We start from the raw sequence: 14,189 nt of genomic DNA on the forward strand, positions 1-14,189 counted from the left end.
GGGCGACTGTGTGATCACACTCTCTGTAGCCGATGTGAGCAAGACCTTTAAACAGGTCAGCATTCAGAAGGCTGCGGGGCCAGACGGATTACCAGGTGTACTCGGAGCATGCGCTTGCACAGTGTCTCCACTGACATTTTCAACCTCTCCCTGACCGAGTCTGTAATACCTTCATGTTTCAAGCAGACCACCATAGTCTCTGATGGGCCACCCCCAGGTGGTAAGGGTAGGCAACAACACATCTGCCATACTGATCCTCAACATGGGGACCCTCCGGTGTGCATGCTTAGTCCCCTCCTGTACTCCCTGTTCACCGACGACTGTGTGGCCAAGCACAACTCCAGCACCATCATTACGTTTGCTGAAGACAACAGTGACCTGATCACTGACAACGATGAGACAGCCTATAAGGAGGTCAGAGACCTGCCTGTGTGGTGCCAGGAAAACAACCTCTCCCTCAATGTCAGCAAGACAAAGGAGCTGCTCGTAGACTTCAGGAAAATGATTGCTGATCAAGTAGTAGAGCGGGTCGAGAGTTTCAAGTTCCTTGGTGTCCACATCACCAACAAATGATCATGGTCCAAACACACCAAGACAGTTGTGAAGAGGGCATGACAACACCTTTACCCCCTCAGCATTTTTTTGATGATCTAGGGACCAATACCAAAAATGTACAGCTATATCATCATCAATCCTGACTGGTTGCATCACCGCCTGGTATGGCATCTGCTCAGCATCTAACCTGTAATGCACAACAGAGGGTAGTGCGTACGCCCAGTACATCACTGAGGCCAAGCTTCCTGCCATCCAGAAACTATATACTAGACGGTGTCAGTGGAAGGCCCAAAAAATTGTCAAAGACTCCAGTTACTCAAGTCAAAGACTCGAATCTCTGCAACCGCATGGGAAGTGGTACCGGAGAGCAATGTCTAGGTCCAAAAGGCTCCTTAACTGCTTCTACTCCCAAGCCATAAGACTGCTTAAACCTCTTAGGGATCCCTTAAGCTCGAATCCCGTTAGCGGGATAGATTTGACAACATCCAGTGAAATTGCAGAGTGCTAAATTCAAACTACAATATTATAAATATTTAACTTTCATAAAATCACAAGTGTAATACATCAAAATAAAGCTTAACTTCTTGTTAATCCAGCCACTGTGTCAGATTTCAAAAAGGCTTTACGGCGAAAGCACACCATGCGATTATCTGAGGACAGCGCCCCGCATATACAAACACATGAAAAACATATTTCAACCAGGCAGGTGCGACACGAAAGTCAGAAATAGCGATATAATAAATGCTTTACCTTTTGATCTTCTTCTGTTGGCACTCCAAAAGGTCCCAGTCACATCACAAATGGTCGTTTTGTTCGATAATGTCCAACTTTATATTCATAAAAACTCAGTTTAGCTGGCGAGCTTCAGTCAATAATCCAACCAGTTTCCCTCCATCAAAATGCATACAAAATTAATCCCAAACATTACTAATAAACTTTTCCAAACAAGTCAAACAACTTTTATAATCAAACCTTAGGGTACCTAATATGTAAATAAATGCTAAAATTTAAGACTGAGAGTCGTTATTGTCTTTACCGGAGAAAAATACCAAAGAACGCGCTCTCATTCACGCGCTTGGAAGCACTACAGCCAAAATGGGAGCCACCTAGAAAAACTTCAATTTCTGGCTAATTTTTCCAAAAACCAGCCTGAAACTCTTTCTAAAGACTGTTGACATCTAGTGGAAGCCATAGGAACTGAAATCTGGGAGGACTTCGCCTTATAATAAAAGTGATAGGCTGATTTCTTTTTTTTGGGGGGGGGGGTGGTTTGTCCTCTGGTTTTTGCCTGCCATATCAGTTCTGTTATACTCACAGACATCTTTTTTTTTTAGCTTCTGTGCCTGAGTAACAGGCAGTTTACTTTGGGCACTCATTTCATCCGGACGTCAAAATACTGCCCCCTATCCCAAACAAGTTAACAATTAATCAAATGGCCACCCAGACTATTTACATTGACACCCCCCATTTTGTTTTTACACTGCTGCTACTCACCGTTTATTATCTTTAGTCACTTTACCCCTACCTACAGGTAGAAATTACCTTGACTAACCTGTACCACCGCACATTGACTCGGTATCGGTACCCCCTCTATATAGCCTTGTTATTGTTATGTTATTCAATCAGACATTTTTATAAAGCCCTTCTTTCATCAGCTGATGTCACAAAGTGCTGCACAGAAACCCAGCCTAAAACCCCAAACAGCAAGCAATATAGGTTTAGAAGCACGTGGCTAGTTAAAACTCCCTAGAAAGGCCGGAACCTAGGATGAAACCTAGAGCGGAACCAGGATATTAGGGGTGGCCAGTCCTCTTCTGGCTGTGCCGGGTGGAGATTATAACAGAACATGGCCAAGATGTTGAAATGTTCATAGATGACCAGCAGGGTCAGATAATAATAATCACAGTGGTTGTAGAGGGTGCAACAGGTCAGCACCTCCGGAGTAAATGTCAGTTGGCTTTTCATAGCCGATCATTCAGAGTATCTCTACCACTCCTGCTGTCTCTAGAGAGTTCAAAACAGCAGGTCTGGGACAAGGTAGCAGGTCCGGTAAACAGGTCAGGGTTCCATAGCCGCAGGCAGGACTGTGGGGCAGCCGCATGACCAGGTGGACTAGGGACAGCAAGGAGTCATCAGGCCAGAGAGAGAGAGTCATCAGGCCAGAGCAAGAGAGAGAGTGAGAGACTTAAATTCACACAGGACACTGGATATGACAGGAGAAATACTCCAGCCATAACAGACTGACCCTAGCCCCCTGACACAAACTATTGCAGCATAAATACTGGAGGCTGAGATGGGAGGGGTTCGGGAGACACTGTGGCCCCATCCGACGATTCCCCCGGACAGGGCCAATCAGGCAGGATATAAACCCCACCCACTTTGCCAAAGCACAGCCCCCACACCACTAGAGGGATTTCTTCAACCACCAACTTAATATCCTGAGACAAGGCCGAGTATAGCCCACAAAGAATTCCCCCACGGCACAAACCCAAAGGGCAGGCGCCAACCCGGACAGGAAGATCACGTCAGTGACTCAACCCACTCAAGTGGCGCACCCCTCCTAGGGATGGCATGGAAGAGCACCAGTAAGCCAGTGACTCAGCTCTTGTAATAGGGTTTGAGGCAGAGAATCCCAGTGGAGAGAGGGGAACCGGCCAGGCAGAGACAGCAAGGGCAGTTCGTTGCTCCAGTGCCTTTCCGTTCACCTTCACACTCCTGGGCCAGACTACACTCAATCATAGGATCTACTGAAGAGATGAGTCTTCAATAAAGACTTAAAGGTTGAGACCGAGTCTGCGTCTCTCACATGGATAGGCAGAACATTCCATAAAAATTGAGCTCTATAGGAGAAAGCCCTGCCTCCGGCTGTTTGCTTAGAAATTCTAGGGACAATTAGGAGGCCTGCGTCTTGTGACTGTACCGTATGTGTAGGTATGTACGGCAGAGATCAAATCGGAAAGATAGGTAGGAGCAAGCCCATGTAGGTTAGCAGTTTGTAGGTTAGCAGTAAAACCTTGAAATCAGCCCTGGCCTTAACAGGAAGCCAGTGTAGAGAGGCTAGCACTGGAGTAATATGATCACATTTTGGGGTTCTAGTCAAGATTCTAGCAGCCGTGTTTAGCACTAACTGAAGTTTATTTAGTGCTTTATCCGGGTAGCCGGAAAGTAGAGCATTGCAGTAGTCTAACCTAGAAGTGACAAAACCATGAATACATTTTTCTGCATCATTTTTGGACAGAAAGTTTCTGATTTTTGCAATGTTACTTAGATGGAGAAAAGCTGTCCTTGAAAGAGTCTTGGTATGTTCGTCAAAAGAGAGATCAGGGTCCAGAGTTTTTTTTAAAATACATTTTTATTTAACCTTTATTTAAATAGGCAAGTCAGTTAAGAACAAATTCTTATTTTCAATGATGGCCTAGGAGCCTTGTCAGCTCAGGGATTCGATCTTGCAACCTTTCAGGTACTAGTCCAAAGCTCTAACCACTAGGCTACCTGCCGAGTAACGCCGAGGTCCTTCACAGTTTTATTTGAGATGACTGTACAACCATTAAAATGTATTGTCAGACTCAACAGAAGATATTTTTGTTTCTTGGGACCTAGAACTAGCATGTCTGTTTTGTCCGAGTTTAAAAGTAGAACATTTGCCACCATCCTCTTTCTTATGTCTGAAACACAGGCTTCCAGGGAGGGCAATTTTGGGGCTTCACCATGTTTCATCGAACAGTACAGCTGTGTGTCGTCCGCATAGCAGTGAAAGTTAGCATTGTGTTTCCGAATGCCATCTCCAAGAGGTAAAATATATAGTGAAAACAATAGTGGTCCTACAACAGAGCCTTGAGGAACTTTAAGGTTGATTTGTCAGAGGACAAACCATCTACAGAGACAAACTGATATCTGATATCTTTCTGACAGATAAGATCTAAACCAGGCCAGAACTTGTCCGTGTAGACCAATTTGGGTTTCCAATCTCTCCAAAAGAATGTGGTGATCGATGGTATCAAAAGCAGCACTAAGGTCTAGGAGCACGAGGACAGATGCAGAGCCTCAGTCTGACGCCATTTAAAGGTAATTTACCACCTTCACAAGTGCAGTCTCAGTACAATGATGGGGTCTAAAACCAGACTGAAGTGTTTCGTATACAGTTTTGTATACATTGTTTGTCTTCAGAAAGGCAGTTATTGTGTTTTTATATCATTTTTTTTATTTTAGTTTATTGAGTAAATACTTTCTTTACTCTATTTCTTGAACTGCATTGTTGGTTAAGGGCTCGTAAGTAAGCATTTCACGGTAAGGTCTACAGCTGTTGTATTTGGCATATGTAACAAATACGTTTTTATTTTATTATAGTTTTTGTGGATTATGGCCATAATTCCTCCTGTCTCTCTGGAATGTTCTAATATTTTAAAACCAACAATGTAATTTAGCAGATGCGATGGCTGCCCTCTATTTGGGGAGGGTGGATGGCCACAAAGGAAAATTGGAGCACCAGACACTTGATCCCCATATTGATTGATCCTAAGCATTAGTTTGAAAGAGAATCCCAAAGACAAATGTTACAGAACACCACCTCCATGTCTCCTGTGAAATCCCATTGGTTATCTGGAACCAGCATCTCCACTGCATGCTCTTCAGTTGCTACTAGACACAGATGTTGGGTCCATTTTGTATTTCCCCCACTAATGGTTAAGGTTAGGATTGCTTTCCATTGTACCAACTGATATTCTCACCATGGCATGTGAAATGACTTAAAAGGATTTGTACTTTGCAATCATAACTGTGCATAATGTATGCTATATGTAGTGATTAGTAGAGGTTTCTACAGTACTGTATATCAAAATAATAGCATATTTTGCTCAGTGCATATATACGACCTGATGTCTTTTGCTTGTCTCTGTTATCTCTAACTCTGAGTTATTTCAATGGGATCAGTATTTGATCAGATGATAAATGGTGAATTCCCATTGAGAGAACAGGCTATGTTGTGTATTTAGGGTCTTCTGGTGTTATTGAACCATCATGGACCAATGGGGAAAGACTCCATTGTCAGAACTAGTCGAGTAGGGTGAAGTTCTCCATAGACGCTGATATTGGGTCACTTTTGCATTTTTACCACTCATGTTTAAAGTTAGAATTGAGGGAGTGGATTCTGATCCTAGATGTGTACCTGGTTCCATCGTATCTATGACGAGGGTGTCTGTCTTTCTGAGTTGCTTTTCTAAACCATACTACAAAATTAGACTATAAAAGGCGGTATATATTTAAATCTCTTAATATACTTTGCTGGTTTACTCTCAAAAGCTATAAATATCACAAAATAATAGGAATACCCCAAATCTGAGAATATTTAGCAATTTGTTATATAATCACATTTCTATTTTGTCTTCTAGGTCAGAGCTTGGGATGAATAACCCCAAAGTGACAGAAATGATTCCTTTTCTTGTCTGAGGTAAGACTTCTGTTATTTAGAAAAGTGTATGCCATTTATAGATATGGTCCTACGAAACATAACTTTTAAGTTATTAACTCAGACTGGAAGTCTATGCTATGGGTATCTACTAGCATGCTAGCAGATACGCATAGACTTGTAGCCATTACGCTAACGCTAGTTAGCATTGGCTCGCAAAACTACCTCTAACTTCCTTCATACTGGACACAGAGACATACAAGTGGTATCCACAAGTTCATCTGATAGATAAAGGGCCTCCTTGCCAAAATCCAGAAGTATCCATTTAAAGGGGAAATCTGCAGTTGTTACATTTTTACACTCCCCAGCAAGAAAACCAAATAATGTTGCTCTAACAGAAGGTGGAACTAAGTCACTGACCACAACCAAAACGAAACAGGTGGGGTTTTAGGATGGGTTCTGAAAGACACTCATGAGGGTGTCCACTGAAAGTTGACTAGCAACAACAACTAGAACCCACCATGAGAGCCCACTAAATTTTCCCAAGAAGAGGCAAACAAAATAAAAACCCACACCATACTTAATTAAAAACAGGATGCAAACCAAAATGATCGAGAAAAGCGATTTGTTTTTCTTGAAATCAAATAGTGAGAGCCAACTAAAGGTGTTAATCCTGGTTCTTCCTGTGAAGTTAAATCACACTGCAGCACACCGTGCGGGGCTGCAGCAGAATTCTATGGCAGCCATTGTTGCCATTAATGCTAGTTAGTGCTAGTTTGACCACCAGTGGGCATCTTTGAGAAGCATTCGACAATCTTTAATATTGGCTGTACTAGAGAATTTAAAACCTTTTTTTGTAAGAAGGTAGTGTATGGGATTGATTTGAAGAAATTTTGCTAAATTAATTTTATTATTATTATGGTGTTTCTATTCCAAGAAAAACAAAACCCTCAGGGTTTCCATTAGGAAAATATGGCGCTGTACAACGTGACCGGTCGGGAGTAGGCTACAGCACTAAGAGCAAAATAATCCTAACATTTACACACCCTAATTGTAGTCTAACCAATACCCAAACGGAGATGAAGTGAAAATAAAAATGTCATTGATTTATCAAGACCAGTCCCCATGCTTGTCTCAGAGCAGCGTGAAACGGTGCTGAAATAGTTGACCACACGCAGGTAGGGTATTGTTTGTTGGGGGGAATTTTCACACCTACAATAGTCTGACTGTTAAACTAATCGTTGCATAATAGATTGGCTATCGGAACTCATAAACACGTTACTTTGTGTTTCAATATTTTCTCTCACACACTTGCTGTCTTGACCTCTGAATGCTCAGCAATAAAAAGCCAACTGACATTTTCTCCTAAGGTGCTGACCTGTTACACCTTCTATAACCACTGTTTATATTATTTGACCCTGCTGGTCATCACTTTTACATTGTATTCAAATTCCAGCGAGAATATTCAAACCATCGACTTGGTTGAAGATGATGGGCGAGCGGCAAATGCAGTCTGGAATCTGCTGGCATCACAGCACAACATCAACATCGCTGTCAGAAGACAGTTGAAGAAACTTGAGTGGACTTATGGAAAGGCTCTGTAAGACATATTACAAATATACAGTTGAAGTCGAAAGTTTACATACACTTAGGTTGGAGTCATTAAAAAATTTTCAACCACTCCACACATTTCTTGTTAACAAACTCTAGTTTTGTCAAGTCGGTTAGGACATCTACTTTGTGCATGACACAAGTAATTTTTCCAACAATTTTTTACACAACGATTATTCCACTGGGACAGAAGTTTACCTACACTAAGTTGACTGTGCCTTTAAACAGCTTGGAAAGTTCCAGAAAATGGCTTTAGAAGCTTCTGATAGGCTAATTGACATAATTTGACCCAAGTTAAACAATTTAAAGGAAATGCTACGAAATACTAATTGAGTGTATGTAAACTTCTGACCCACTGGGAAAGTGATGAAATAAATAAAAGCTGAAATAAATCATTCTGTCGACTATTATTCTGACATTTCACATTCTTAAAATAAAGTGGTGATCCTAACTGACCGAAGACAGGAAATTCTTACTCTGATTAAATGTCAGGATTTGTGAAATACTGAGTTTAAATGTATTTGCCTAAGGTGTATGTAAACTTCCTACTTCAACTGTATTTATATGTTCAGTGTATATATTCTTATTCCATTCCTTTATTTATATTTGTGTGTATTGGGTAGTTTTTTGCATTTCGCCACACTCGCAATAACATTGGTCAAAATGTTCTAGGGAGGTGCTGTACAGTCATTGCTTTTGTCCAATCACAATGCAACTTAGGTTTTGGGTTACACAGTTACACAGCTAAGAGGTGAAAAAGGCTATGCTTGTGGAATGTACAGTGCATAGCAGAGGATTGGGCTTCATGCTGTTGCTTGCTCCTCCTGTTCGATGGTTTCTTTGGTGGGCAAGGGATTTTTCTCTTGTGTCTCGGTCTTCTTCAACTTGGTCTTGTCGAAGTTTGTGACTTCAGCGAGATCTGGCTTGTCAGACATGTTTGCAGAGGATCTGAGTTGTACTGGCTACTGATGTGTCTCAATCCTGATTGTGGAGAGAACGAGTGAAAGATGTTCATATGTCTTGTTGACGCCAAGATGGCCTGCTATGCTACCATCGTGAGCCAACTCAGTATCTCTTGTCGAACTGTAACTGGAACAACAATTTGAGATACACTGGGCCAATCTTCTTGCTGAGATGTGGCGCAAGAATGCCATTTCCTCATTTGAACACCATCTCTGTCAAAGTAACCCACACTCTCTCTTCATCAAACTTTTCCTCTGGAAGTATGTCTGTCTAGCAATCAGCTGCTTCTTTGACATTGAAGTGTGAACTGTAGGAACCCTCTCTTCCTTCAGCGGTCCTACAAAGTCATTCACTTTTCGTTTTTTTCAAAGGAGAAGTCAACTAAGGAGGTTTACTGAAATCAGAATCACCCATAATTGTCTCAGACAAATCAACCATGGTGTGATCGCTGACATCCTCCTCAACTATAGACTTGCTCCTGGTGCCTTTCTTAGACGTAGCACGTATAACGCCACATGCTGGGAACACTAGGGTACTTCTCTGATAACCCATCAGGTTGCTCTACTCTGGATTCCTTAATAACGACAGGATTTGGCAAGACCTTCCCTCTAGTCAAATCATTTTCTAAAATGAATGAGACCCCTTCACCGGTAGGCTAGGCCTCACTCCAATGACAACGGATCCAGAAATAAGATCAGACTCGAGTTCCACATTATACAAAGGAACTTCCATGCAACCCATCTCCACGCCTTGTTTTAGTCAGACAAAAGCAAAACACCCACCAAAATGAAGACCTGGTCTGCCCCAGTGTCTTGCAGTATCTTCACCGGCTGCTTAACATCATCGCCGCTCTGCAGAGACACGAACCTATCTGAAACAAAGGATTCATACACATCTGATCCAAAATCTTGTTTAGGAGATACACCAGTCCCAACCATAGACTTAATGGACTAGAGTGCTCCCAGAAGAATAAATAGCTTTTTCTCTCTCTCATTTTATATGCTTCAACTTAGGACACAAAGAGACCATGTGTATTTTCTCACAACAGGAATGACAAACAGACGGATATGAAAAAACAGCTTGTAAGCCTGAAGGATAGCAGCTTTATCAGTGTCATAATCTGAACTCTTATCAAGAGATAGAGGGTTTTGATGGGGTAAGACAATTGAACTAAGATCATGAGGTATAAGTTACTCTTCAAGAACCAATGGGTATATGCAGTGGGGCAAAAAAGTATTTAGTCAGCCACCAATTGTGCAAGTTCTCCCACTTAAAAAGATGAGAGAGGCCTGTAATTTTCATCATAGGTACACTTCAACTATGACAGAAAAAAATAGAGAAAAAAAATCCAGAAAAATCACATTGTAGGATTTTTATTGAATTTATTTGCAAATTATGGTGGAAAATAAGTATTTGGTCAATAACAAAAGTCTGTCAATACTTTGTTATATACCCTTTGTTGGCAATGACAGAAGTCAAACGTTTTCTGTAAGTCTTCACAAGGTTTTCACACACTGTTGCTGGTATTTTGGCCCATTCCTCCATGCAGATCTCCTCTAGAGCAGTGATGTTTTGGGGCTGTTGCTGGGCAACACGGACTTTCAACTTCCTCCAAAGATTTTCTATGGGGTTGAGATCTGGAGACTGGCTAGGCCACTCCAGGACCTTGAAATGCTTCTTACGAAGCCACTCCTTCGTTGCCTGGGCGGTGTGTTTGGGATCATTGTCATGCTGAAAGACCCAGCCACGTTTCATCTTCAATGCCCTTGCTGATGGAAGAAGGTTTTCACTCAAAATCTCACAATACATGGCCCCATTCATTCTTTCCTTTACTCGGATCAATTGTCCTGGTCCCTTTGCAGAAAAACAGCCCCAAAGCATGAAGTTTCCACCCCCATGCTTCACAGTAGGTATGGTGTTCTTTGGATGCAACTCAGCATTCCTTGTCCTCCAAACACGACGAGTTGAGTTTTTACCAAAAAGTTATATTTTTGGTTTCATCTGACCATGTGACATTCTCCCAATCTTCTTCTGGATCATCCAAATGCTCTCTAGCAAACTTCAGACGGGCCTGGACATGTACTGGCTTAAGCAGGGGGAGATGTCTGGCACTGCAAGATTTAAGTCCCTGGCGGCGTAGTGTGTTACTTTGTTACTTTGGTCCCAGCTCTCTGCAGGTCATTCACTAGGTCCCCCTGTGTGGTTCTGGGATTTTTGCTCACCGTTCTTGCGATCATTTTGACCCCACGGGATGAGATCTTGCGTGGAGCCCCAGATCGAGGGAGATTATCAGTGGTCTTGTATGTCTTCCATTTCCTAATAATTGCTCCCACAGTTGATTTCTTCAAACCAAGTTGCTTACCTATTGCAGATTCAGTCTTTCCAGTCTGGTGCAGGTCTACAATTTTGTTTCTGGTGTCCTTTGACAGCTCTTTGGTCTTGGCCATAGTGGAGTTTGGAGTGTGACTGTTTGAGGTTGTGGACAGGTGTCTTTTATACTGATAACAAGTTCAAACAGGTGCCATTAATACAGGTAACGAGTGGAGGACAGAGTAGCCTCTTAAAGAAGAAGTTACAGGTCTGTGAGAGCCAGAAATCTTGCTTGTTTGTAGGTGACCAAATACTTATTTTCCACCATAATTTGCAAATAAATTCATTGAAAATCCTACAATGTGATTTTCTGGAGAGAAAAAAAATCTAATTTTGTCTGTCATAGTTGAAGTGTACCTATGATGAAAATTACAGGCCTCTCTCGTCTTTTTAAGTGGGAGAACTTGCACAATTGATGGCTGACTAAATACTTTTTTGCCCCACTGTGTGTATATATATATATATATATATATATATACACATACAGCTGAAGTCGGAAGTTTACATACACCTTAGCCAAATATAATTAAACTAAGTTGTTCACATTCCCTGACAATTAATCTGAGTAAAAATTCCCCATCTTAGATCAGTTAGGATCACCACTTTATTTTAAGAATATGAAATGTCAGAATAATAGTAGAGAGAATGATTTATTTCAGCTTTAATTTGTTTCATCACATTCCCAGTGGGTCAGAAGTTTACATACACTCAATTAGTATTTGGTAGCATTACCTTTAAAATTTTTAACTTGGGTCAAACTTTTCAGGTAGCCTTCCACAAGCTTTCCACAATAAGTTGGGTGAATTTTGGCCCATTCCTTCTGACAGCATTGGTGTAACTGAGTCAGGTTTGTAGGCCTCCTTGTCGCACACGGTTTTTCAGTTATGCCCACAAATTTTCTATAGGATTGAGGTCAGGGCTTTGTGATGGCCACTCTAATACCTTGACTTTGTTTTCCTTAAGCTATTTTGACACAACTTTGGAAGTATGCTTGGGGTCATTGTCTATTTGGAAGACCCATTTGTGACCAAGCTTTAACATGATGTCTTGAGATGTTGCTTCAATATATCCACATACATACTTTTCCTACCTCATGAAGCCATCTATTTTGTGAAGTGCACCAGTCCCTCCTGCAGCAAGCACACCCATAACATGATGCTGCCACCCCCGTGCTTCATGATTGGGATGGTGTTCTTTGGCTTGCAAGCCACCCCCTTTTTACTCCAAACATAACGATGGTCATTATGGCCAATCAGTTATATTTTTGTTTCATCAGACCAGAGGATATTTCTCCAAAAAGTACGATCTTTGTCCCCATGTGCAGTTGCAAACCGTAGTCTGGCTTTTTTATGGCGGTTGTGGTGCAGTGGCTTCTTCCTTGCTGAGTGGCCTTTCAGGTTATGTAGATATAGGACTCATTTTACTGTGAATATAGATATTTTTGTACCTGTTTCCTCCAGCATCTTCACAGGGTCCTTTGCTGTTGTTCTGGGATTGATTTGCACTTTTCGCACCAGAGGACATTCATCTCTAGGAGACAGAACACATCTCCTTCCTGAGCGGTATGACGGCTGCGTGGTCCCATGGTGTTTATACTTGCGTACTATTGTTTGTACAGATGAACGTGGTATCTCCGGGCTTTTCGAAATTATTCCCAACGATGAGCCAGACTTGTGGAGGTCTACAATTTTTTCTGAGGTCTTGGCCGATTTCCTTGATTTTCCCATGATGTCAAGCAAAGAGGCACTGCGTTTGAAGGTAGGCCTTGAAATACATCCACAGGTACACCTCCAATTGACTCAAATGATGTCAATTAGCCTATCAGAAGCTTCTACAGCCATGACATAATTTTCTGGAATTTTCCAAGCTGTTTAAAGGCAAAGTCAACTTGGTGTATGTAAACTTCTGACCCAATGGAATTGTGATACAGTGAATTATAAGTGAAATAATTGGTCTGTAAACAATTGTTGGAAAAATGACTTGTGTCTTGCACAAAGTAGATGTCCTAACCGACTTGCCAAAACTATAGTTTGTTAACAAGAAATTTGTGGAGTGGTTGAAAAACGAGTGACTCCAACCGAAGTGTATGTAAACTTCTGACTTCAACCGTATATATACACACGCTGAGTATACAAATCTGCTCTTTCCATGACAGAGTGACCAGGTTAATCCAAGTGAAAGTTATGATCCCTTATTGAAGTCACTTGTTAAATCCACTTCAATCAGTGTAGATGAAGATGAGGAGACAGGTTAAAGAATGATTTTAAGCCTTGAGACAATTGAAACATGGATTGTGTATGGGTGCCATTCAGAGGGTGAATGGGCAAGACAAAAGATTGAAGTGCCTTCAAGAACTCCAATGCTGCTGGGTTTTTCACGCTCAACTGTTTCCCGTGTGTATCAAGAATGGTCAACTTAACACAACTGTCGGAAGCATTGGAGTCAACATGGGCCAGCATCCCTGTGGAACACTTTCGTCACCTTGTAGAGTCCATGTCCCGATGAATTAATGCTGTTCTGAGGGCAAAAGGGGGTGCAAGTCAATATTAGGAAGGTGTTCCTATATTTCTGTGCACTCAGTGTATATACCAGTCAAGTTTGGCCACACCTACTCATTCCGGGGTTTTTCTTTATTTATACCTATTTTCTACGTTGTAGAATAATAGTGACATCAATACTATTAAATAACACATATGGAATCATGTAGTATCCAAAAAAGTGTAAAAGGCCAGCATCCCAGAGTCGCCTCTTCACTGTTTGACGTTGAGACTGGTGTTTTGCAGGTTCTATTTGATGAAGCTGCCAGTTGAGGACTTGTGAGGCGTCTGTTTCTCAAACTAGACACTCTAATGTACTTGTCCTCTTGCTCAGTTGTGCACCGGGGCCTCCCACTCCTTTTTCTATTCTGGTTAGGGCCAGTTTGTGCTGTTCTGTGAAGGAGTAGTACACAGCATTGTAGGAGATCTTCAGTTTCTTGGCAATTTCTGCTTTATGCTCCAGATTCTCAACTAGTCTAAAGAAGGCCAGTTGTATTGCTTCTTTAATCAGCACAACAGTGTTCAGCTGTGCTAAGATAATTACAAAAGGGTTTTCTAATGATCAATTAACCTTTTTAAAATGATAAACTTGGATTAGCTAACACAACGTGCCACTGGAACACAGGAGTGATGGTTGCTGATAATGGGCCTCTGTACGCCTATGTAGATATTCCATAAAAATCTGCGGTTTCCAGCTACAATAGTCATTTACAACGTTAACAATGTCAACTGTATTTCTGATTAATTTT

The 14,189-nt window shown here is 41.5% G+C and overlaps 1 protein-coding gene across 7 annotated transcripts in view; it reads left to right on the top strand.

Moving 5' to 3' along the window:
- LOC112248918 (dematin) overlaps positions 1 to 14,189 on the top strand; it is an 80,049-nt gene that overhangs the window by 32,269 nt on the left and 33,591 nt on the right. For 4 of the 7 annotated variants that reach the window (XM_024418368.2, XM_024418364.2, XM_024418362.2 and 1 more), the window contains exons 2-3: positions 5,943 to 6,001; positions 7,416 to 7,559. The exons of 1 other annotated variant lie outside the window; for it this stretch is intronic. In XM_024418368.2, coding sequence (XP_024274136.1) covers positions 7,547 to 7,559 — 13 coding nt within the window. In that variant the 5' untranslated portion in view covers positions 5,943 to 6,001; positions 7,416 to 7,546. The remainder of the gene's footprint in view (positions 1 to 5,942; positions 6,002 to 7,415; positions 7,560 to 14,189) is intronic. 2 more of the 7 variants (XM_024418365.2, XM_024418366.2) reach the window with 1 other exon arrangement.

Source organism: Oncorhynchus tshawytscha, unplaced genomic scaffold, assembly GCF_018296145.1.
Source record: "Oncorhynchus tshawytscha isolate Ot180627B unplaced genomic scaffold, Otsh_v2.0 Un_contig_766_pilon_pilon, whole genome shotgun sequence".
Classification (NCBI taxonomy): domain Eukaryota; kingdom Metazoa; phylum Chordata; class Actinopteri; order Salmoniformes; family Salmonidae; genus Oncorhynchus; species Oncorhynchus tshawytscha.